We start from the raw sequence: 25361 nt of genomic DNA on the forward strand, positions 1-25361 counted from the left end.
GACCGGATGTCGAAAGGGGTTTTCGGACATGAATGAAAAAACTAATTTCATAACTCGCTTGGAAACCGCGAGATGAATCTTTTGAGTCTAATTAATCCACCATTAGCACATGTGGGTTACTGTAGCACTCATGGCTAATCATGGACTAATTAGACTCAAAAGATTCATCTCACGATTTCCCCTAACTGTGTAATTAGTTTTTTTTTAATCTACATTTAATGCTCCATGCATGTGTCCAAAGATTCGATTTGATGTTTTTGGAACTAAACGGGGCCTAAGGGTGTGTTTGGTTCTTCCCTTTCCCAACTTCAAATCTTTGTTTTCTGTGCACACGCTTTCCGAACTGTTAAATGGTGTGTCCTTTTACAAATAAAAAATTCTATGTGTGAACCTCAACATAGGAAAATAATAATAATAAAAAGAATGGTTGATTGATTTTGCTTTAGCTGTTCTATTTGTCAGAGTAATTATCGAGTTATGAAATGCTATCTCCATCCAAATCGCACCCCCATTGGTTGGCTTATTCTTAGAATAAGCCAAACGACACATTTACAAACAATAAGTAATTTGTGAATAAAACATTTATATACGTGTTCTTAGCGACCTAAAAGTAAATGCTGAAAAATAAACTTCAATAAAAAACTCTAAAACTAGCTTCAAATTTAAGGTTGAAAATTCAAATTTTGGCTGATAAGCATAAGCATAAGAGAAAAGATGAAGCCGCATGTGGCGTATCCAATTAAACTACAAAACATATTGCTAGGTTTAATGCAAGTAGGACATGATATAAAGTAGAATAACTATATTTACTTTTAGTCACTTTATTACGGTGGTTCTTGCAATCAGTACTCCCGCATTCAAATTAGTGTCACCGAGCGCTATTTGTACTTTTTAAAAAAGCGCTATTTGTTTTTGGGTTAATTGGATCCATACCATTGCAACTTTGTGAAATTAAAAAAAATACCACTACTATTCGTCATATCGGCTATATGCCACTAGAAATTTCTAAAATTGAAACCATACCACTCGCGTCTCTTTTTTCGTCTTCTCTCTCACACTGTCTCCGTTCCTGTCCTCATCCCCTCCCTCCTTCCTCATCTCCGTTCCCGACTTCATCCTCCTCTCTGCGTGAGCAGTAGAAGTTGATGAGGGAGTTGGTGACGACGGGGTCCCGCTCCCGCGTGCGCCTTCCCTTTCCCTCTTCGTCGCTGACACGGTCTCCTCCTCCCCGCCACTACATATTTCTCTTGCCGGCGAACTTCCACCGCACGCGCACAAGCACAATCATCACAGACTCCGGCGATCTCCATGGCTCCATTCAGTGGGGTGATGACGGGTGCGCGAGCGCGTCGTACTTGAATGCCTGCGCGTGGGTGAGGCACGCGGCGGCGAGGCACGCGAAGCCTGCGGACAGGGAAGGGGCGGGAAAGACGACGACGCGAGGGCGGCGAGGAGGAGGGAGAGGGTGGACGGGGTGGGCGGCGAGGCCTCACAGATGCGGGAGTAGAGGGTGAGGGTGGCAGCCGCGGGGGCGCAGCGGCGGGCCAGCGCAGCGTGGAGCGGGCAGCCTTGGGAGGGCGCCGACGAGAAGGCGGCAGCTCTGCGGAGAAGGAGGAAGGTGGGGTCCAGAGCCAGGGGAGGAGGCAGCAGAGGCGGCGTGAGAGCGCGGGCATGGCAGGAGGGCTTGGGAGCCGCCGCCGCCGTCGCTGTCCTCGATCCCCTCTACGGCCGTTGCCTCCATCCTCGACGCAATTTGGAGCTCGGGAGTCGCCACCGCCGCCGCTGTCCTCGATCATCGACGGGAGGTCTCGGGAGCTGCCGCCGCCGCCGTCCTCGATGCCATCCGCGGTGGGAGTGCTCGGGAGCCGCCGCTGCCGCCGTCCTCGATGCCATCCGCGGTGGGAGTGCTCGGGAGCCGCCGCTGTCGTCACCGCTGTCCTCTTTGCAATCGCAGGGATGGAGGAAAAGATGGAGAAGAAAGAGGGAGATGGAAACGATTAAATAGGGAAGAACGAGACGGCGTGGGAGAGGAGACAAAAAAAAAAGGGATGGGACTCGGGAATGGCATGGTTTCAATTTTAGAAATTTCCAGCGGACATGTAGCCAATATGACGAATAGTAGTGATATTTTTTTAATTCGCAAAGTTGTAGTGCATTGATCCAATTAACTCTTTGTTTTTAGCATTTGACCATTCATACTTAAGAGAGAAAATGTGAAACCATATATAAAGTTCTCTAGATTCATAAAAAAAAACTAAATATAATATAGGCACGACACACATTCACATAAAATCTCATCTATAAACTCAACTTTGTTCGAGGTAATAAAAAAGATAGATTTCATGTGAATAGTTATGTGTTATTGTTCATCAAAAAATTATCATTTTTGTTACTACCAAATAAAATTGAGTTTGAACTTGAGATTTGGTGTGGATATATTTCATGTCTACGTCAATCTCCAATAATTATTTTTCTCAGATTTATTAAACTTTTAGCCCTGGTTTTTAGGGGTTTTTTCTTATTTGATGATTTTCAATGAATATGTACCTTGCTTAAAATAGTGGCGGCTGGTGTGGCAGCAGTCATTTGGACTATGTGGAAAGCTAGAAATGCAGCATGTTTCAACGATAAGAAAATTTAAGATGATCTCGTTGAACTAATTCATGAAGTATGTTATTGGATCGAATCTTGGTCCATTTTGCAGATACAGGAGGACGAGCGAAAGAAGACTACAACTGAGGGTAGTGCTGCTAAGGAGAATAGCCGCTGAGCTATACAACTCTGTAAATGGATGGAAGCTGCAAACGTTGAGGCTGAAATGAAGAAAGATCATGTTTTGTCGTGTTTCGTCGTATATGTCTGTTGCAAGTCCTTTGGGGATTCAAATTTGATAATGGAAGTCTATTATCTATTTTAGTTTAGCATGCAGTTACTGGGTATGTTGAGTTACAGACTTAAGTTCGGCACCTGAGGTTGGTTACTAATCACTGTTGCATGGAAAATAGAGCGGTCCATCAGTGCATGATTAGTTAAATATTAGCTTTTTTTTTTAAAGTTGATCGATATGAATTGTTTAAACAACTTTTGTATAGAAAAATTTTATAAAAACGCACTATTTAGCAGTTTAGAAAGGTGTGCGCGTGAAAAAAGAGGGAAAGTGAGCTGGGAACTTTGGCTACCGAACTTAGCCTTACAGGCCATATAAACTCTGTTAAAAGACTTTGCTATATGCGTTTCGATAAAGAAATGGGAGACGAACCCTCTCTTTCTTAAAAAAAGGTACCCTGCTTAAAAACACATTATATATTATTAATTGTAAAATGCATGATGTAATGTATATGCACATGAAACCCCCATTAGTCGTTTCATAGTAGTCCAAACATTACAATAATTATTGATCAAAGACTACATTATTTAAGAACATATGGAGTAACCGCATATAACAAGAGAGAAACCTGTTTAGTTCCTTTTAAACTTCCAACTCTTCTATCTTGGATATATGCATAAAGCATTAAATATGGACGATAAAAAAACCAATTGCACAGTTTACATGTAAATTGTGAAACAAATCTTTTGAACCTAATTACACCATGATTCGATAATATGGTGCTACAATAGATACTTGCTAATGATAGATTAATTAGGTTTAATGGATTCGTTTCGCAATTTACAGGTGAAAACTGTAATTTATTTTGTTATTAGTCTACGTTTAATACTTCAAATGTGTGTCCGCATACGTTAAATTTTTTTTACCAAAACAACTAAACACGGTCCTTGTCGTGAAAAAATTATATATTTAAACATAGCAGTAATAGGTAGAGGGAGGCAAACCAAACATGTAAATAAGCATACATGTTTATATTATGTTTTGCAAAAAGAAAAAAAAAGAAATAGACAGAGGGAGCATGCTATGTCGATCATAATAAGTATTTATATATAGGGTCTTTTCAGATTGTAGTCAAAACAAATATTATCAAATTTTAGCAATCAACAATTTGGCAATATCATCGTTTTGGCATGATTTCTTATGTATTTACTAGAGTTTGGTAAAAAACTAAATGATGCATATATTTGATAACTTTTTTAAAAAGGTATGGTTTGAAATAAAATTAATCTGAATAACGCCATACTAGTTAATTTGAATTTGAAAGCTGAGTGGAGGAATTTGAATATTTGATCGGCGTGAAGGTCGTCTTTCCTTCGCAATTCACAAAATCGGTCCGGGTCGAACCAATCAACCAAAGCCCAGACAGTACACCAAATCCAAATTGGCGGTTGGATCGAGCCAGCGCCGCGGCCACGGCACTTCAGTGCTCCATTTGCCCCAACCTGACAAAACCAACCCGACCCGCAAAAATCCCTCGACACAGCAGCACACAAGAAAAGCCTCTTTGCTCGCCGGAGAGAGATCTCACTCCCGCGGCGGCCATGGCCTCCGGGCAGGACTCGTCCAGCACGACGCTGATGGATCTCATCACCTCGGATCCGTCTGCCGTGCCGGCCGGCGGGGCGTCGTCGCACCAGCAGTCGTCGTCGTCGGCGGCGGCGGCGGCGGCGGGTGGCGCCCTGGGGAGGCCCGCGCCGGCGCCGGCGGATCGCAAGTCGAAGAGGGGGACCCTGAGCCAGATCCAGAACGAGACCATCTCCGCCGCCAAGGCGCTCAACAAGGCCCTCCCGCAGCGCAACAGGAAGAAGAAGGCTAGTCTCCCGTTGCCCCAACCCCCGGCCGCTGCCATCTCCGCACCCCGCTTCCAGTTCTGACTCTGTTGCCTCTCTGCTTTCTCGTGCAGCCCGTCTCGTACGCGCAGCTGGCGCGGAGCATCCACGAGCTCGCGGCCACGTGCGACCAGGTTCGTTCTGCTACTTCGGTTGGATCGAATTGCGTGGTTTGAGCTTGGATCTGTAGGCTTTAGCTGCTCTTGTACCTCCCTTTCTGCAGAAAAGTTCTCAGAGGCAGCTTGTGAATAGTGTATTCCCCAAGCTTGCGGTGTACAATTCTGTGGATCCTTCGGTGGCTCCATCTCTTCTCATGGTAAGTATGCCGTCCTCTACTGTTGTAGCTCTTTTTATGGCTTCATCTTTCACGTAGACAGCGTATTACTTGGTAAAAGCAGTAACTAGGGTAATTCTCAGAAAATTCGACTATGTTAGCACCACAATGCATTGTCACTATGGTTTGAGTCTCTGAGGAGATCAATGACAACCTTTTCATGTTTAAAACAGAGGAAAAAAAGTACGAGTACTTAAATATGTGTTGCAACTTGGAACTGAAACTGCACACATCGCATAATTCACTGTTAGATTAACCTAACGAGATCTTGTTTACTTCAGTTAACTTTTCTCTTAATCGAATCTGGTTCTGTATTTACAGCTTCATCAGCAATGCGAGGATAGAAATGTTCTGCGCTATGTATACTATTATCTGGCTCGCATATTGTCAGATAATGGTGCCCAAGGTTTAAGCGCTGCTGGTGGCATACCTACCCCAAATTGGGATGCTCTTGCAGACATTGATGCTGTTGGTGGAGTGACACGAGCAGATGTTGTACCAAGAATAGTTGATCAGCTCTCAGCTGAATCAACCAGCGATGATGTTGAGTGTATGCTTTTATACTGTGCTCTCAATATACGTTGAAGCTATATTATGCAAAACTTGTATTCCAAACCAACCTCTTGTCACTGTTTTACATTTTTTCCTCATTGGTACTGCTCCCCTTTTGCACTGATCACACCTCATGATTAGTTCTACCATATTCTAAGCATGCTATCTCATTTTGGTGAAATAAGTATTATGCTATTTTCTTCTGTTTTGCATCTTAGTGAGAATTATATTTCTAGTAAACATCTAATTCTGCATAAATGATACCATATGACCAAATAAGAATGATCACAATATTATTATGCATGGCTGAGCTAAAACAAGATGCTCTTTAATTTCTTGAACCAAGCATGCTTAATTCTTATTAAGTTGCATTGGGTGGTTCTTCATAGTGCTAAACTATGGATTCTGGTCTTTGAAGTTCATGCTAGGAGACTTGCTGCTCTGAAGGCCCTTACCTCCTCCTCCACAAGCAATTCTGAGATGTTGGAAAAACTCTACGAAATTGTGTTTGGCATTTTGGAGAAGGTTGATAATTGATATGCTTTTCATATTCAGATTAGTTCCTCAAAGTTTTATTGCCCTAAGTTCCTTTTTGGTATCCCTTGTTTTTGGCTATAAAATTGACGCTTTTCTTCTGTCCATGATGTATTCTGAATCCTTTCAGGTGGCTGATACTAAACAGAAACGAAAGAAAGGTATATTTACTAAGCAAGGTGGTGATAAGGAGGTACTAAACAGAACGAAAGTACTATTTATTGTATATGCACTTAACCCTTTTCTTAGAGGTTTCTTATCTCATACCTTGCTGATAATGGGAGTTAAGAATACACTTATTGGAACATTGTAGTTAACCTGGTAGTTTTTTCTTGACTAGATAACAAAGTAGGTGACACCACTTCCTGTTTATTTTGAGCTGGACTTAAAATTCCTCACTAGTATCAGTACAAGCTGTCTGACGATGCCTTTCTAATTTGCATTTCTTTGCAGTCTATTATACGGAGTAATTTGCAGTATGCTTCTCTAAGTGCCCTGAGAAGGCTTCCACTTGATCCTGGTAATCCGGCATTTCTGCACCGAGCTGTCCAAGGGTGAGTGTGACCTTTTTTCCTCTGGAAACTTAAGTTTAGGTTTATTTTCCATGTCTGTTTAGTTTACCAGTTATCTACTACCTCCATTTCATATTATATGATGTTTTGGATTTGTCCTAAGTCAAATTTCTTAGATTTCGACCAACTTTATAGAAAAAAAAATCAACATCTGGAACACCAAATTAGTTCATCATATCCACCATTAAATATATTTTAAAGTACATTTGCTTTGTGTTGAAAATGTTGCTATGTTTTTCTATAGACTTGGTCAAACTTAAAGAAGTTTGACTTAAGGCAAACCCAAAACGACTTATAATGTGGAACAGGTCGAATAGGTTATTGCTTCTTTTGAGGATAAATGGGGGCATGAGTATTGTTTTGTGGTATCTTTTATTTGATTATACAATAATAGTTTTTCTTATTGGGAGCCTAGTCTAAACTAAAAGATTAGATCATTGTGATGACATTGCTAATAGTACGGCGAAGGAGGATTCTTCAGGGTGTGCTTAATGGAGAATGAATATTCGACATCTGTTGGTTTGTTAATATAACCTATCTTGAGAGATCTAGAAAGGATGCTATTCTCGTGTCTACCTTAAACTGCAATACCGCATTAGTGTTTTTTAGACGGATATAAGATTGTGAGAGCCGATGCTCTCTTTAGGCCTTAATATGGATGGATATCCAGTGTTCAAGCAGGTAAGTGTAAAGACGGAGTTATCAAATGGTAAACTTCATCGAAAAGAATTTCTCCCTACAAAGATTACAAACAACTCCTTAAGCTACATATTTGTATTGAAGTCTTCTTTAAGCAAATTGATCATTTCATTGTGTTGTCTGAACATAATTATCAAATGGACACCTAAGTTTTTGTCTATCTATTTTTATGACCACTTGATTCTGCTTCTGCAACAAAATTACAGAGGGGTATAGCCTAATCAAAAAGTATCATCAAGGAACCTGCTGTTGCATAATTATCATTTTATTCTCATCAGACCTGGTACAATTGCAGGGTTGAATTTTCTGACCCAGTTGCAGTAAGACATGCGTTGTCAATAGCCTCTGAAATTGCTGTGAGAGATCCGTACTCTGTCGCAATGGCACTGGGTCAGTTTACTCACTGATTGTTGTTCATCTTATTTATTGTTCTTGCAAGCAGACAAAACATGGGCCATTAACTCGTGGTGTAGAACATACTTGATCTTTTATGTGCAAGGAATTGTATAGAATTTCGACTATAAATTTTTTAAAAACTGTCAGCTGTGATATATTTAGTCAATATGCAGTAAATTTGGCTCATGCCATTTCGTAGATTCTCATTCTCATGTTTGTTTTTTGTTTTGCAGGCAAGAACGCACAGCCTGGTGGTAATGTTTTTTCCCCTTTCTTCTGTGTTTCATTTGAACTTAACTTGATTATGCATCTGATTTGTGTTTTAGAGTTCTAGTTGAACCGACCGAGTTTGTAGAATTAGGATTTCTAATGATATGGGCTGTATTCTGCGAAGAATCACGTGTTAAATCGCATTCATATATTGTTGTTTGATTTATATTTACTTGTTGATGCACTGGCATGAAATGTAAAATATAAGCAATAATCTGGGGAAAAGGCAGTACCTTTCTGTCAGTTGCTAATGTAATACGTGCTCAATGACAACAAGAAATGCCGTACATGTATTCTTTGATCACCATATTTAGTTCAATGGTATTTGAGACCTGGGTGACTTAATAGCGCAACCTTTTGTTTATTGAGTATTTTAGTGTATGATATATGGATTTTGAGAGGCATGAATCAACTAATGGTACGGTAATTGCATATAAATAGCTTCGGACACCATCTGATTGTTGTGACTGATCTTGCTGTTGATTGTTTTGAATTCCACAAAAAAGGAATTTACCTGCTTGTATATCTGATTGCTTACAAGGTGTTTCTTTTTTCTCTTTGAGTTTGTTCTACTTTGATGTACTCATTTCCTATTATTACGCTGTGTCAAATTTAACCAGGAGCTCTTCAGGATATCCTTCATTTGCATGATGTTCTTGCCAGAGTTTACCTTGCAAAGCTGTGCCATTCAATTTCTAGGGCACGTGTATTGGATGGTGAGTGTAATTTGTTTTTGTGCCTGTCTTAAATCAAGATGAACATGTCATGATTCCAGAGTGAATGCATTTAATCGTGGTTCTGGTCAAATTTGATTTACGCAGAGAGACCTGACATAAAGTCCCAGTACAGTTCTCTCCTTTACCAACTTCTTCTGGACCCAAGTGACAGGGTCTGTTTTGAGGCCATACTCTGTGTGTTGGGAAAAGTTGACAACACAGAAAGGTACTGATGAGGTTTCACCAATTTAAATTTCTATATAACTTTGTTTCTTCACTTCAGTTCGACTTGTACGTCTGTGTTTTTCCATATAAATTACTATATCTTGCAGCACGGAGGAGAGAGCTGGTGGATGGATTCGGTTAACAAGAGAAATTCTTAAATTGCCTGAGGCCCCTTCTGTAGCATCAAAGGGTATTCTGTCAAAATCTGAAAAATCTTCTAAAGCAAGGCGTCCTCAGCCCCTCATTAAACTTGTAATGAGAAGGTTTGTATCTTCATTCAAATGTTCAAATAGTCGGTCTCTCTATTTTGATTTCCCTGTATGTTTTCTCTTGTTCATGGATACCTATTGTTCATTTTTCTCTTCTGTCAGACTGGAGAGCTCTTTTCGTAGCTTCTCTCGTCCTGTTCTTCATGCTGCTGCAAGAGTAGTCCAGGAAATGGGGAAGAGTAGGGCTGCTGCTTATTCTTTAGGCGCTTATGACGAGGCTGCCAATCTTCAATCTTATTCTGATAATGTCGAGTCTCTTGATTCTGATCTTAATGAGAACTCACAACCTGAAGGTACCATGATATTATTGTAGTTTTAATTATTCAATTATAAATCAGTGTGAATCATATGCAACGTAAATTTTAATTTTATTTAAAGTAATGGAAGATGGTTCCTTCAAAGCATTCCTTATTGGGTTGGCTGGAAAACTAGGAAATTAGCAGCCTATAGATGTAAATACATCTCTTTTAGAATTAGGCTGGGGAATGCATCTTTCTAAGCATGAAATTTAATTTGTTGCTTACATGGTTCACTAGCGTCCCCTTCTTTTGTTGGAAATCACACTATGGGGTCCTATGGTTTAGTAATATTCCACTTTCTATTAAAATCATGTAACTGTTCATGTTGCAGCTACTCGAAAGGCTAACCCACTATCAAATGGACATGGTGGAATGGACACAATAGCAGGCTTATTAGCATCACTGATGGAAGTAGTGCGGACAACTGTAGCATGCGAGTGTGTATATGTTCGAGCAATGGTCATCAAAGCTTTGATATGGATGCAAAATCCTCATGAGTCTTTTGAAGAATTAAAATCTATTATTGCATGTGAGCTGGCTGATCCGGCCTGGCCTTCTTCTCTCCTGAATGATGTCCTATTAACTCTACATGCTAGGTTCAAGGTATTGTTTCACCCCATTTTATGCGTTACTACCAGCTGTGTGCCTCAAATATAGGACATATGAGTTTGAAAGCAGATTGATCGTACAATAGTGACTTCAAGTTTCCATAGGTTTTGATGATTTAAAAACAGCATTTTATGAAAAAAAATGAAGGCATTCTTTTCCCTTGGACATTTGATTGTAATTTTAACAGGCTACTTTACTTGCAACTAATTCTGTTTAGACTACCTTTGGCATTGTTTTGTTCTCCCATTGTTTATGTGGCCCAAGTTTGTTGTGCATACATTTTGTAGCTATTAATTTGATTATTAATAATCTTTTGTCATTTGCTAAATACATGGTTGATTTATTATTCGTTTGTTCTTACATGATAGGCAACTCCTGATATGGCCGTGACTCTGCTTGAGATTGCTAGAATTTTTGCTACCAAAGTTCCTGGCAAGATCGATGCTGATGTACTACAACTCCTGTGGAAGGTATATGCCTTTTATCATACATTACGATTAATGTCATATTGAATCACCAAGGTTTACTTCATGAAAGAGACCCCAATTTCTGTGGTCAGTTTGCAAAGCTGCAACTACTTCTGTTTGGATGAGACTTTTTTTATACGATAAAACTATGACAATAATAACATTTGTTATCTTTCTAGACATGCCTTGTTGGAGCAGGACCAGATGGAAAACATACAGCTTTGGAAGCTGTGACAATAGTCCTTGATCTACCACCACCTCAGCCTGGTTCAATGTCTGGATTTGCATCTGTCGATATGGTATCTGCCTCCGATCCAAAATCAGCTATGGCACTGCAAAGATTAGTTCAAGCTGCGGTAAGAACAAATTCTCCACTAGGTTAATTTTTTCATTGAGCATGGAATCACACTATGTTGATGTCTTGGCCCTTCGGTGGATCAACAGGTTTGGTTTCTAGGTGAAAATGCAAATTATGCTGCTTCTGAATATGCCTGGGAGTCTGCAACACCTCCTGGTACTGCACTAATGATGCTTGATGCTGATAAAATGGTTGCTGCAGCTAGCTCTCGCAATCCTACGCTTGCTAGTGCTTTGACACGTCTGCAAAGGTGTGCATTCAGCGGTAGCTGGGAGGTATGCCCTTCTGAAAAGCTGATGGTATTGCATCATCTTATAACACTGGCATTTTTCTTATCTCATTGTTTACCTCCGTAGATCCGTATTGCTGCTGTCCAAGCCCTAACCACCATTGCAATAAGGTCTGGTGAACCTTACAGACTGCAGATATATGAGTTTCTTCATGCTTTAGCTCTAGGGGGTGTACAATCAAACTTTTCAGAATTGCAGCTAAGTAATGGGGAAAACCAAGGTGCTAGTGGTACTGGTCTTGGATCATTGATAAGCCCAATGCTCAAGGTCCTGGATGAAATGTATAGAGCTCAAGATGATCTCGCTAGGTATGTCACCCCCAAGATTCCATTGGACTGTTGTAGATAGTACTGAACTGACTACTTTGTGTGATCATTTGCAGGGATATCCGTCAGCATGATAATAGTAAGCAAGAATGGAATGATGATGAACTTAAGAAACTTTATGAGACCCACGAGAGGCTTCTTGATTTCGTCTCTTTGTTCTGTTTTGTTCCAAGGGCCAAGTACTTGCCTTTAGGTCCTACCAGGTATGTGTAAATCTTTGGGGGTTCTAATCTCCTAAAGCAGTAAAACTATTCCTGGATTCGAAAGGTTACCTTATTGCTACAACTGCTTAAAGTTAGACCTATAAAATTCACTACTCACCACACGACGGCTATTCCTAGGACTATTAACCTATTGCTTCACAGCCCATGTCATCTGCTTTCTTGTCATACCACGAAGCATTCTATCACAAAAGGAAGAGCATAATATTTAGTAATTTGATAAGTTACTTCTAGCTGTTTCTTGATCCCAAAAGGGCAATTGGGTGTAATGGGTGTCTGCCTTTTGTCCTATTATTCTTTCATACCTCATTTTCCGTGATGCGGTATTGTGTAACTACCCTATATTTAATATCATGTAATGTTGAATCTAATCTGCAGTGCGAAACTCATTGACATCTACCGCAACCGGCATAACATTAGTACTTCTGCTGGTCTAAGTGATCCTGCTGTTGCTACTGGCATATCTGATCTCATGTATGAGCCCAAAGATGTGCCCAAAGAGGCCACTCTTATACAGACTGGAATTGACCCTGATCTGGCTATGGCCTGGGCAGCAGGTTTGGAAGATGATGTTTGGGAAAACAACGCACCAGCTGTGGATAAAGTATGGTTTTTTTACTTTGCTTTGCTGTTAATTCATACGTTTCTGCTTCCTATCAATTCATACATGTGCAAGTTCCCCTTTTCCTGAATTCGAGAACAATTCTTTGTATCGTTTATGTTCTTTCTTCTTGGATCTTATGCAGGTAAAGGATTTCCTTGCTGGCGCTGGAACTGATGCTCCTGATGTGGATGATGAGGAATACATGAATTCTAGGCCATCAGTCGGTTATGATGATATGTGGGCCAAGACAATTCTTGAAACATATGAAGCAGAGGCAAGTGCTAAAGCATTATCGAGCTACTCCCTCATTCCCACTCACTAAGGCGCGGTTAAACTTGACACAGTCTTCAAAATTAATCTTTAACTTTAAATTTCTCATATATTATAATGTTTGTAGCAACAAAATCATAATCATATGAAAGAAAATTGAAATGACATTCCAATAATATTATTTTCATCAAATAAAATTTAATTTATAATAAACTATTTATTGGTCAAATATTTAGAGAGTTGAATCTTAAAATGCGTGCGCGCCTTAGTGAGTAGGACGGAGGGAGTTCCTGATTTCAGATGTTTTGAATTGATAGAAAGTATCAAAATAATTCAATTTGTTTTTATATGTTGCAGGATGATGATGGAAGATCATCTGGGGGATCCTCTCCTGAGTCAACTGGTTCTGTAGAAACATCCATATCGTCCCATTTTGGTGGCATGAACTATCCATCGTTGTTCAGTTCAAAACCATCAGGATATGGGGCTTCACAACAAACGGTATTCTTTTACTTAGTCTTTTTAGTGTTAAAGTGATCTCCATTATTGGGTTTCACACTTAATAACTGTTGGAAAATAACGTACTGAAAACCTATGAAATCAAATGTATGCATGCTGAGATGGGCATATTTAATTTAATTAAACTTTAAATAAGAAAACAAAAGCTTTTACTTATTCACCATCTGGAAATCAAGTCACCGAACAGCAAACTTAGCTATTGATGTAGGAACCTCGCTGCTGCTTCATAACAATAGATTTCCAGATGGCATCATTTGCTTAAAGAGCATCGGTTTGCGTTTTGTTTCAGATACGTGAAGAACCACCATCATATTCAACATCAGTTCTACAGAAACGTGAGTCATTCGAAAACCCCCTTGCTGGGCGTGGTGGTCGGAGTTTTGGATCCCATGAGGACGAAGACAGGAGTTCAGGGAACCCTCAATCTGGGAAAGCACTGTATGACTTCACAGCAGGTGGCGATGATGAGGTATGGAGGCTGAAATTGTCTTGGTTGGCTATAACGTAACATCCTGAGCTTCAATGCTTCCTTGATCAGAGCTTGATAGGCATTAGCTGTTGTGAAACATAGTTATTTCAGTGAAGCGAACCTCGTGCTTTTCATTTGTTACGAGAACTTAATATCTTAATTAATTGAGATAGCTTTTTAAATTTATGATTTGATAAGCGAGTTCTGTAGTAAAAGAGAAGACCAAATGAAAGCACAAGTAAATTATTTGAAGTGATTAAGCTGGCTCTTATTTCTTGTCTTGGAATGCACACAAAAGAAAGTTTATCCATGTAAATTTCTTTCAGTTGAGTTTAACTGCTGGAGAAGATGTGGAAATCGAATATGAGGTCGATGGTTGGTACTATGTAAGTTCTCTTCTCACTTTCTAGTTTTTCTTGTTCTTTAGTCATGCGCAAAAACATTTTAATATTGGTTATTATTGCTGTATCTTCAGGTAAAGAAGAAGAGACCCGGAAGGGATGGAAAGACAGCAGGTCTGGTCCCTGTTCTGTATGTGAATTCGTGATAGCTATGAGTCCTGTGACATAATGCTCTCGAAAGCTGATTCGGAGTAAACGGGCATACATATGGCGTCTGGGGAGGTTCCTTCTGTGATCTTAGTAGTGCACATAACCTTTTTTGAGCTCCCTAGCATTTGACAGGCACATGTCCTTGTTGGAGGCCAAATTCAATCATCGTGATGTCTGTAAGACGCAGCAATTTTCTTGCTGGTTGTGTTTCTTTGCTTTATACACACCACGAGTCCATTCAATTCATTGTTTATGTGTAGAGATATACACGTGCTTCGGGGTTTTACCTTTCGTGTGCTATTCTGGCCCGTCTGTTATGATTGAAAGACGCAGTTTACTCCTCTAGTTCTCCATCAGATAGGCATTATTTTGTCAAATTGTTGCTCTATTTGAGGCTGTAAACTGCTGAAGGCTGTATCTTGCTCCCCACCATTATTTCGGTCTTGTTTATGGTGATTCAGTAGAAGTAGTAGGCCTGTTAATTTGTGTAAATTTTGTCTTGTGCGGAGTATACATACATGAACACATACGACAATGGAATGGTATGCGTCGATAACTTTCTTACTCTGAACACTTAATGCAGTATACGCTATATTCTGGCTATTTTTATGGTTTTCGATTCCTGTATGAATTGATTGTTGTGAAATTCCTGGATCACAGTTTCAAAATGAGGGCTAACATCCCGTAATTTTGTTTTATAGTACTTGACTACTTGTACAGTTGTACTAAAGTCGGTACTCGGTAGCAACACAAACAATGCATCGATACTCCCTATTTCTCGTAATATAGGATTTTGCTCCTTCCAATTATCCCACAATATAAAAGATTTTGGTGTAATACTTGTCACATCAATCAACTCAAATTCAAATTTCTATCTATTTTAACCTTCAACTATCCACTCATCCATAAACAAGGGAAAGTGATTTCATCCCTCGAGGGGATATCCTCTCGTTTCGTGCATATCACCTAAATAGCTATAAAAAATATAAAAGAAATTGGCAATATAGATTAATATGAAATATATTACTCCACAAACATTGCAAGTTTAAATTGAACTTCTACAAGTTACAATAAAAATAACAAATATAGTTGCGAATGTGCGATAACTATTCTCAGCTTAATTTGTTATTTTTATTGCAACTTGTAGAAGTTGAATTTGGTCTTTCATATTTGTGGACTGGTATATTTCATATTAATCTATGTTGTTGACGTAAAACACGAGGCCTGGGAGATCTGCTTAACTCCAGTGCAGGTCCAAAGCTCGCCTTCGGGTGTGTTAGCGTGCCAGTTGATTTGATCATACAATCAACAAGAAATAGAAACAAAGAGATCGCGGTTAAATCTATAAATGATAGCCGATCGGCTAAGTGTCGATGACATATCATTTATCTTTGAGCCGATGTCATATGTAAATCGATCGGCGACTATAAATAGATAATAAAGAACTAAACCTACTCGATCGGCTGTAGATATTACCAATATATAGTTCTTATATCGATATATATTTAAATCAAGTGATTGAGATAGATCGGTCGCCATGCCGAGACAGTATAAATCACTTGGATCGAACTATATATTAATAACAGGACTATATATGTTTATAGCATAGCCGATCATATAGATCTAGCATGTATCGGTTAATACTCCGATACTACTCTATATCAGGATATTAAAACAAGTATAATATATCAAACAAAAGCTTGATATACTTAAATGCAATAAGATCTTGACATAAAGGGCGGATTTAACATGTCACTGAACCATATAGAGCGAATATGGTTAAATCAGATAAGATCGGCTGAAACTCCGATACTACCCTAATCGGCAACCAGAAGGCAGGCTAGAGATTGATATTCTAAGCACGACTTAATAGATCAAACTCAACTGATGCAGCATTAAGTATGAAAAGAAGAACAATATCTAGACAATCAAGCCGCTGGAAGTTTCATAGAGTGGTAGATATCTTATATAATCTAAATCAACATCAAAATCTAACCTAATCGGCTGCGCTCTACTAACAGATGTTAGCCGATTGTAGGTTAGATAGCGATATTGCCAGAGATTATGTACGATATATGATAACTCGACGAATTACGTAAACAATATTAGAGTATCATAAAGATGGAAGCACTAATCCCGAGAATACAAGCCGTCATAACAAGTTTTACCTCTTGTTGAAGATCAAAACCGATGCAGCTCAACCCGAAAGTAAGAACTCGTCGAAATAAAACTAAAGTAAAAAGGTAGCGATGCGCCGAAATTGTATTGAACGTGTGTGTGTTTTTTATTACATAGGGCTCGGGGTCTATTTATACCTGAGAATTATAAGATATGTCCATACCGGACACGACTATTATCTCTAACAAACTCTAAGATACCATAAGTCTTTGCGACAGACTTTTGCCCTAAACATATCTCTAAGGAAATTACATAAAACATCCTAATTAATAGATACAATTACCTTTTCAGGACTCTATCCACGTGCGGCAATCATCTTGAAGTATATCAACTCAAACCCAATGTTGGATACGAGTCATATTGGCGGAATCGGCTGTATCACCTAACCCAGTCTGATTCAGATTTAGCCAATTCTAGTCGTAGCCGATCTGGACTCCAGCCGATTCTTACTCTGTTCCCGCAACAACCCTTATCTTCGGTTCCGCTTCGATCCCATGTTCACCCCCGATGCTGATATTACCAAATTTGGTCGTTAACAGTTGTCAATGTCTTTTAAAAATTTTTAATAAACAACGAGAAGAAGTCCCCTCGAGAAATAAAAGTTTACGTCCCACAAACAAACCTTATTTAATAAGGGCATTCTATTCTTGCTTAATCTTATTCAAAAGAGAATAATCCTTGGGAGTACGGAGTACTGCACTACTCCTACCTTCTGCAAATCCAATCAATCGCGGGTTAATATCCCAGCACAGGTCCTCGTGGACATCGTCGTGTTGTCGGGCGCGTGTTCTTGTGAGCCAGCAAACTCCTTCGATCTGCGCCATCCTCCCCGATCGTGACCTGCGCCATCCTCCCCGATCGTGACTCGCGCCAGCAGAATTAACAATCAAGGATTGCCTTTTCTTCCACAGAAAAAAATCGCCTTCTCGCGGGTGGGTGGCAGGGTGGGTATACGTACACGTCTCCGAAGCCGCAACCAAAACCAGGCAACCAGCACGCGATGGGGAGGGGCGAGCAGGAGGCGGCGGCGAGCCATGGGTTCGGTAGCATGGAGGAGTTCTGGGGGTTCTACCTGACCCAGCACTCCAAGCCCGGCACCCGGCGGTGGCACTTCCTCGGCACGCTCGCCGCGCTCGCCTGCGCGCTCCTCGCGGCCGCCTCCGGCCGCGCCGCGCCACTCCTCGCCGCGCCCGTCCTGGGTTACGGCATGGCGTGGTACAGCCACTTCTTCGTGGAGGGCAACCGGCCAGCCACGTTCGGCCACCCCGTCTGGTCTTTCCTCTGCGACCTCCGCATGTTCGCCCTCATCCTCACCGGCCGCATCGACGCCGAGCTCGCTCGCCTCCGCCTCCAGCCGCCTCACGACGCCGCGGCTGCCTCTGCACACCGGGACTGATCCGCCGAAGTGTTCGCGATAGCAACATCTGGAAGTGTTGATGTGTACTCCACCCTGTAATTTGCTAATCCAATTTGGTACTTTTTTTTTTGTTGCTTTTATCATTTTCCTCGCCGATCTGTTTTGGTTGCGGGGAAAGGGTTTGGATAAGCAGTGTATCCAAAATTAGTGTGGCTAGGCAGTGGCTGCTTAACAAAATAATGACCAGCTACTAGACCATAACATAATAATGCTGTTTTTATTTCCTGTAATACTTGCTGCCCCCAAACACAAATCTGTGATCGAAGCACAAGTTCTTGGGAGTACAACACGGTTAACACCACAAGAAACTCCTTGCAGAACAGTAAAGATGCATGTGTCCTATGTGAATAACCAAGTGTGGCTTCTTTATATGCTGGTGGAATGCATACATCTGGCTGTACGTGTAGTCATGTAGAGCGCGCGTTGCTCAGCTGTCACTTCTGTTGGGCTTGTCTGACGCCGGATACACCTGAAACCAACAACTGGTTGCTTGCTTACTGATGCTTCTTGAACAGAATTTCAACCAAACTCTGTTGATAATTGCCGAAGAACAGGCATGTATACAGCATTGGACAACTTAAACAAGTACAGTTACCGTGTCAGCTGATGGGATCCACTCGTTTGTAGCAGGATTTCCCTTGCAGGAGGCATGGCGCTCCGATGCATCTGGGTCATCAGACAGATGAAACGAGGCGTCCGCCGAGGGCTTGTCCATCTTGATGAACCCTGTTCCAGTCTGCAGGATATTGACAGTGCACACACAAATTAAGATCATAAGTGCACTGTGATCAGTTCGAATTAATGGATGGAAGCATGAGGGAACTAGGCAGCGACGTTACGTACCGTGTGGTGCTGCTTGCCGACGCAGCCGAGATCCTTGTAGTACTCCGTCTCCACGAACTCATCCCCTGCCTTGCCACCCTCGCACACCAATTTCTGCAGCAGCAAACCACCACGTAATAACACCGTAAGATCAACTCTAAGCTTTCGTGGGACACATATATGAAAGTGCAGTTGAGAGTTGGGACTGGGAGACCTCGGTGTGGGCTTCGAGCTGCTGGAACCTGTCGAGCTCGGGGTGGGAGTCGTCGGGGACGAGCGCGTCGGTGTAGACGGCGGAGGGCTCGCTGCGGGAGGGCTTGGAGTGGCGCTTGGGCGCCGCCTCGTCGTAGTACTCCCGCACCTCGGCCTCCATCGCCGCCTCCCCCTCCGGGGACAGGTGCGCGTCGCTCCTGGCCGGCCTCGACATCTCTTCCGATCTTTCGCGCGAAGCGCGCTGTGCCTTCGTTAGCTAGCGCTCGTGTAAGCTTCAAGCAGTCCAAGGACGACGAGGGGACTGTGGTGCGGGTGCTCGGGCTATATTGGCGTGATGGCTGCGTGGTCCGCGCCGCGGGTGGATATGGACGAGATATTTTTGTGACTTCTGAGGATAAATATCTGCAGGGAGGTGTAGAGGTTGGTGGGTGGGTCGATTGGCTTAGCGAGAGGTGGACGTGCGCGTGAGATGCCAGGAGGACGGAATTTGACCGCGCGCGCGGTGCATCTCGCGGCGGCGCGCGTACTCGGGTGTTCGTTTGCAGGCCCGGAACGTCGCGTATGCGGCCGAAGGCCCAACAACAAAGTCCCCGTTGATAACTGGGCCCCCGTCCGTTTCCTCTCCTCGGCCGCATATCTGCACAAGACGGCAAACACCGCCCACTCTTGCAGAATTCTTCCTCTCCGCTTCTCTGCTCATCTGCTGGTGGTGGCTGCAGATTGCGCTCCGATGGCGCAAGCGGTGCGGCCGTGCAATGGTCGGCGCGTCGGTCGCTCGCCTTTCTCAACTCGATGGTATGGCTTATCCTAGTTCGCGCGCATGGCTTTGATTTTGTGCTGGATGTTGCAGCCACCCTTCTCGCGCGGCTCCGTGACGGCGAGGCGAGGTTCGAGCTCCTCGAGGACTCCGCGGCCGCGGCCGCGGCCTCGCCCGCTCCTGCTCCAGTTTGGCCCGGCCTCAGCTGCTTTTCTAGGGTTGCTACCTCCCTGTACGTACGGCTGGTTTCCCTTTCTCCTCCTCTGCTGATCTTTGTGTCGCGGTAGGGTTGTGTGTGATTCGTCCGGGGGATTGCAGGAGGGGCGGGTGGTCGGGGGCGCTGAACAAGGTGGAGCACTACGGGGTCCAGAGGGTCACGGGTGATGGCCGGTGCATGTTTCGGGCGTTGGTACGTCTTGTCCTGTTCAATTGCGCATTGGGAATTTCTCTGGATTCTCAAGGAAACCTTGGTGTGTCTCCTCGTAGGTGAAAGGAATGGCAAAGAACAAGGGGATTCCATTGACCTCAAGGGAGGAGGTACAAGATGCAGGTAACCTGCAATTATGCTTTGTTCATGGATAAATATTCACAGTTGTTTGAGACAGCCTGTGCAGCTGAGCTATCTCTAGAGCTTTGAATTTACATTTACGAAAGTAACTGCAATAGCTCTGAGGAAAGTATATTTAGGCTGTGTTCGTTTGTGTGAGATAGGGTGAGAAAACACCTCGTTTTCCGCGTGCACGCTTCCCAAACTACTAAACGATGTGTTTTTTGCAAAAATTTTCTATAGGAAAGTTGCTTTAAAAAATCATATTAATCCATTTTTGAAATTTAAAATAGTTTATACTCAATTAATCATGCGCTAATGGCTCATCTCGTTTTGCATATCTTCCCAATCTTCTCAATCCCCTATCTCTCAAACTCACCCTTAGATTCTACCGTAATCTTTTGATACATAAATCATTTTTTAAAATTTTATTTTGTTCAGCGCACTCCTACAACTTAAATAATGCTTATTCAGAAAACAGAACATCCACTACAAAAAGGAGGGAAAACTTGTCAACACAAGGCATATAAAGAGAGAGCTCCTATTATTCTTGTGAGATTCGAGTAGCCCACTTGTCCATCAATTGCATAAATTAGACTGCATTGCAGTTCTTATCTTTGGCTTCAAAACAACTTTGTTAAAGCATGCATTAATTTAGGATTTCCATATTGTTCGTTCCATGGCAGAAGTTTTAACTTCTGACCGTAACTTATGTAGGAAATTAACCTAGCTACTGTTTGAAACATCAAGTTAGTTAGGCATAATTTGCTGCCACCACTGTTCAGACATTTCTTGTTGGCACCTCAAGAGGTCATTGTTTTGGTCGAAGAATGTCTAGAACAGAATTCTTGCATTTAAGAATGCATGTTTCCTACCAGTTTCGTCTCAGTAAAACTGTCATTGCTGAAACTGTCTCAGTAAAATGTTCCCTACCAGTTTCCATGTTCCCTTACCAGTAATACCACCCCCCTATGTGCCACTTTCGCATATGTGACTTATGACGTGACAAAAAGATAAATCTGGAGTGGCAAAAAATTAAATGTTCCGTTATCCAGGGGGCATTTAAATTTTTGCCACTCTGCACCAAACGAGTTTAATCCCTCTCACAACATCCCCTCTTACAAAGTGGCAAATTCCCAGTATATCCTCTCTACCCAGCAGCCTTGTCAAGTATGACTTTTCATGAGCAACTTCACTCTCCAAATAAACTTATGACACTACCCATCTTTCACCAAATGAGCTGAAGATTTTGCGCACAGATTTCCATTGAAGTTCGAAGTTTGAAGATGATATATTATTTTAATATACTTTTGTGTTGATATCCTTTTTCAATTTCCTAGATGATTTACGGATGGCAGTAAAAGAAGTTATCTGCGATGATGAGACTGAACGACAAAAATATGAAGAGGCAGTTATAGCAATTACTGTGGATGAATCATTGAGGCGGTTAGATTCTTATGTCCTCAATTCATTTTTATGGCATGACCTGTGATAAAGAGGCTGACTATCCTGGTTTTGCAGCTACTGCCATAGAATAAGGCGATCTGATTTCTGGGGTGGAGAGTCAGAACTCTTGGTATAGTTTTCATAATTCTAAAGTTAGCATGCACTATTAATATAAACAGCAACCATACATCATTTAGACATATAGAACACCTGTTTCTAGTATGTGTATCATACTCTAAAAAAAGTATGTGCACCATGTTTATGCATCGCTCCTTATCTTAAGTGTGCCAAAAAATATAATATTGTTTGATCGTTTCGCTCTGAAGATTCTACCAAAAGTAGGTTTACCTGTTTCTAGGGATGAAACTGGTTCGGATAGTTTCCGTCCATCCGAACCATTTTTCGGATTCGGATAGTTTCGGTCGGAATTATTCAGAAATTTTCGGATTCGGAAACGAATTCGGATATTTTTTCTCGGAAACGAAAACGAATACAGTAAGGGTACTATCCGTCGGAATCGGAAAACGCTCGGAAACTATCCGGATTTTTTTTTCGGATATCCGCAGACATTGAGCAAATTTTAGAAAAAACACGTATATATTTATAACTTTTTCATACGGAATCAGATGAAGACAAACTTTATATCAACATTGTAGAGCTCGATGAGATCTACAACTTTATTATTGACTATTTTATTATTTGAGGTCATTTAAAGGTCTAAATATTCATTATAATATACCATATTAATTTTTACAAAATCTCGGATCTACAATTCAAACGACATCTGATGGAGATGTGTTCCATATCAAAATTGTAGAGCTCAACGGGATCTACCACTTTGTAGTTTATAACATTTGTATTTGAAAGCATTTAAAGTATAACACAAACATTGCAAGTTTCGAAGATGTGAAGTAAAATAAATAACATCTCCAATTTATACACTGGTAAGTAAGTTATACATCTAGTAAAAGGTCTTGGAAATAGAAAATGATAATCATATTTGCATATGGATCTCTTAAAGGAACAGCCATGAAAATCGATTTTCACATACAGTTGTGGGACCGTATACAAAATTGATGATATAAATGTTGGAGATGTTGAACTAAAATAATAAGCGATATCTCTTCCTTTATCAAGAACCTCAATTTGAGGGGTTTTTTATATACCGGTAAATATTCGCTACCGTATTCGTTCCGTCTCGTATTTGCTCCGTATCTGTATTCGATAATATCCGATTTCATTTCCGTATCCGAGTTTTCGATTCCGATTCCGAAAAAAAAATATGAAAACGAATATGATAAAGCTAGTTTCCGTCCGTTTCCGATCTGTTTTCATCCCTACCTGTTTCATAGTAGAGTGTAAGGGCATCTCTTGCTTTGTATCAGTACATATGGTCGTTTCATACAAATCTATTCTACATCTGACATATTGATGTTTCAGGTTTTGTCTAAATTGTGTCGGCAGCCAATCATTATTTATATTCCAGAGCGTGAGGTAAACCTCTATATACATGGATAACACATATACATGAATGTGTGACCCAAAAATGTAAACATGTTGTGAATTGTGCCTTAAAGAAGAGAGTATTTCTAATTAAATCTATCTCTAGATGGTTGCAAAATAAATGTTGTTTTGGACATTAATATGAGACCATAACCAGCATTTCAAAGAGACAGTTGGCATATCGTTGAAGGCAAAATGGGTGTCAAACCATGAATTCGTACTGTTTCTAATAGACTTTATTGCAAGAGAAAAAATAGACACCAGATATTGGTAGACCAATTAATTTTAGGACCTTCCGTCACCATGCAAATTAGATCTGGGAATGTTAAAGTACCGAGAAGACAGCTAGAATACGCAATGTGCCAAGGTTTACTTGTGCTTCATGATGAATGGTTGAGAGTGAGATGATCTGCTAAAGTGATTCCAAACATCTGGATTTCATTCTATATTTCTGTTATCTTGTTGTAATGCTCTGAATCCTAAGAGGTTCAGAATTTAGATATTTTTTAGGTTCAGAGGAAAAAAAATTACAGAACATAGGAATGCATTTGCAACTGATGGATGGAACTTAATGAAAATATAGTGAACGTCTGAATGCTTCTCTTTGCATTTTTCTTGCTTATAACTGACCCATCCTCCAGTTTGGAGTTGCTAGTTGGATGTACTCATTGCACTATTGTCTGTTTCCTTGCAAACAATCTTATGTTGCTTTTCTTTCATAGCTAGCCTTTACAATCCCCCATTTCAGCTGCTCGACTTACATCTTTCCTGTTTGTGTAACAGTACCATGGGCGTGGAAATGGTTTTATTCCTATAGCAGAGTATGGACTTGAATTCTCCAAGGACTCAAAACAGTGGAAGAAAAAGGTGCCAGTAAGACTGTTATACAGTGGGAGGAATCATTATGATTTGCTAGTATAACATGGTTGCACCGAACGTTATCAGTACCCTGAAGGTCTGAACTATTTATGACAACTGATTTTGATTCCATCATTCCATTGTTATTCTTTGATCTCACGAAGTTTTTTGCTTGCGTCTCTGCAGACAGCTTCGATGCTACTCCCTCCATTCCAAATTGATCTAATATAGTTTTTTTGAAGTTATTCTTAAATGATCTACATATTTGTGTTCATTTATTGAGTCTATTCGTTATTTGTACATTAGAGTAAATGGACATTGATGCATGCATCTATGCACACAAGTATTTATAACCCACATGCAATATCTTGATTTGCTATTGGCTAAGAAATATTGGGGATGGTGTATACATCGAGTTTGTTGCTAGAGTAAATATAGTATAAGAGAGTTATTAGCTTTTCTTGGTCTTGGTGTACCTATGAAATATGTAGATCAATTTGGAATGAAGGGAGTATATAGCTAACTGTTCTACCTAGGAAAACCACATATATATAGTAGAAAACTGAAAACTACCGTTGGATCAAAAATAAATGTCTGAGATTTGTCCACGTCATCATGAGTAAATCTGCAAGTAAAATTTTTACTCGCGATGACGTGGACAAATCTAATATGTCTATTTTTTACCAATGGTACTACATATGTGGTTTCCACCGTATATTTTCCCGTTCTACCGTATGAAATCCATTGGTTCCATCTTATCTGAAAAACTTCCATGTCTAAAATGACACTAAACCTAATAATGTCGCATGAGCTAATTACTTCCTCTGTCTAAGAATATAATAGCAACCTAGCAAATAATTAGACACAACCTAGTACAATTAATCTGGACCGGAGAGGGTTAGTACATTGTTCTCCTAAGTTACTATATATATTTTAAGACAAAGGAGTAGGTCGTTATATTTTAGGACGGATAAAGCAGGACACCAGGTGATAGGCTAGTGAGGTCATTTGGCATCTAGGCTAAGGTTATTCCCCATCCTAGTGATGCCATTCGGCATTTAGGCTAATGCTGTTCGCAGTTCGCCTGTGATTCGGTTGGCGTCACGCCGTCAAGCTGTTGACCGTATTTCCGGTTGGTGCCGGGCATCGTAATAATGGCGTGTTCGTCGGACTCGGTGGTTGCCAGGGGCAAAGACGATGAGAGGACATGCTTCAAATCCTATTCTTGTGTCGTTGCAAGCCTGGTTGACCGGAATCATGTTCTCGTTGGATGAGCTGTGCGATGCATCTACTCCTATATCTTGCCATATGTTTTGTTGAACAGCAACAGCGAATGTTTTTTCCCCTTTGAGGC

At 41.0% G+C, this 25361-nt stretch overlaps 4 protein-coding genes across 5 annotated transcripts; 3 read left to right on the top strand and 1 right to left on the bottom strand.

Moving 5' to 3' along the window:
• The first annotated feature begins 4339 nt into the window (after positions 1-4339).
• Positions 4340-14858, top strand: LOC127766532 (uncharacterized). The gene is made up of 25 exons (XM_052291595.1): positions 4340-4698; positions 4791-4850; positions 4940-5032; positions 5372-5600; positions 6021-6127; positions 6267-6329; positions 6590-6690; positions 7703-7797; positions 8037-8057; positions 8694-8789; positions 8895-9015; positions 9122-9277; positions 9386-9576; positions 9914-10185; positions 10560-10661; positions 10838-11014; positions 11103-11291; positions 11373-11614; positions 11689-11835; positions 12232-12457; positions 12600-12731; positions 13085-13228; positions 13536-13715; positions 14042-14101; positions 14191-14858. Exons 1-25 carry the CDS (start codon positions 4429-4431, stop codon positions 14260-14262), a joined length of 3546 nt encoding a protein of 1181 aa, XP_052147555.1. The 5' UTR covers positions 4340-4428; the 3' UTR covers positions 14263-14858.
• Positions 14859-17201: 2343 nt separating this feature from the next.
• Positions 17202-18091, top strand: LOC127767544 (uncharacterized). The gene has a single exon (XM_052292912.1). The coding sequence runs from the start codon at positions 17445-17447 to the stop codon at positions 17838-17840; it is 396 nt and encodes a 131-aa protein (XP_052148872.1). The 5' UTR covers positions 17202-17444; the 3' UTR covers positions 17841-18091.
• On the bottom strand, positions 18053-19227 carry LOC127767543 (uncharacterized). Its single transcript, XM_052292911.1, has 4 exons — positions 18898-19227; positions 18705-18797; positions 18457-18597; positions 18053-18330 (listed from the first exon to the last, which is right to left on the bottom strand). Exons 1-4 carry the CDS (start codon positions 19108-19110, stop codon positions 18289-18291), a joined length of 489 nt encoding a protein of 162 aa, XP_052148871.1. The 5' UTR covers positions 19111-19227; the 3' UTR covers positions 18053-18288.
• Positions 19228-19524: 297 nt separating this feature from the next.
• On the top strand, positions 19525-24467 carry LOC127767541 (OVARIAN TUMOR DOMAIN-containing deubiquitinating enzyme 3). 2 transcript variants are annotated; one of them, XM_052292909.1, is made up of 9 exons: positions 19525-19654; positions 19747-19885; positions 19972-20062; positions 20140-20203; positions 21541-21646; positions 21722-21776; positions 23087-23140; positions 23933-24104; positions 24194-24467. In XM_052292909.1, the coding sequence occupies exons 1-8, from the start codon at positions 19627-19629 to the stop codon at positions 24068-24070; spliced, it is 675 nt and encodes a 224-aa protein (XP_052148869.1). In that variant the 5' UTR covers positions 19525-19626; the 3' UTR covers positions 24071-24104; positions 24194-24467. The 2 variants fall into 2 exon arrangements, with proteins under 2 accessions (XP_052148869.1, XP_052148870.1); XM_052292910.1 differs by having other exon boundaries at positions 19558-19885.
• Positions 24468-25361: the final 894 nt, after the last annotated feature.

Source organism: Oryza glaberrima, chromosome 3 (assembly GCF_000147395.1).
Source record: "Oryza glaberrima chromosome 3, OglaRS2, whole genome shotgun sequence".
Classification (NCBI taxonomy): domain Eukaryota; kingdom Viridiplantae; phylum Streptophyta; class Magnoliopsida; order Poales; family Poaceae; genus Oryza; species Oryza glaberrima.

Coding starts and splice junctions, on each gene's coding strand:
- LOC127766532 (XM_052291595.1), top strand. CDS start 4,429: ATGGCCTCCGGGCAGGACTCGTCCAGCACGACGCTGATGGATCTCATC. Junction 5,033..5,371: donor TGGCTCCATCTCTTCTCATG/GTAAGTATGCCG, acceptor CTGTATTTACAG/CTTCATCAGCAATGCGAGGA. Junction 11,015..11,102: donor AAAGATTAGTTCAAGCTGCG/GTAAGAACAAAT, acceptor GTGGATCAACAG/GTTTGGTTTCTAGGTGAAAA.
- LOC127767544 (XM_052292912.1), top strand. CDS start 17,445: ATGGGGAGGGGCGAGCAGGAGGCGGCGGCGAGCCATGGGTTCGGTAGC.
- LOC127767543 (XM_052292911.1), bottom strand. CDS start 19,110: ATGTCGAGGCCGGCCAGGAGCGACGCGCACCTGTCCCCGGAGGGGGAG. Junction 18,798..18,897: donor AGCTCGAAGCCCACACCGAG/GTCTCCCAGTCC, acceptor TTGCTGCTGCAG/AAATTGGTGTGCGAGGGTGG. Junction 18,598..18,704: donor TCGGCAAGCAGCACCACACG/GTACGTAACGTC, acceptor AATATCCTGCAG/ACTGGAACAGGGTTCATCAA.
- LOC127767541 (XM_052292910.1), top strand. CDS start 19,689: ATGGTATGGCTTATCCTAGTTCGCGCGCATGGCTTTGATTTTGTGCTG. Junction 19,886..19,971: donor TCTAGGGTTGCTACCTCCCT/GTACGTACGGCT, acceptor GGGGGATTGCAG/GAGGGGCGGGTGGTCGGGGG. Junction 21,647..21,721: donor GTGGATGAATCATTGAGGCG/GTTAGATTCTTA, acceptor CTGGTTTTGCAG/CTACTGCCATAGAATAAGGC.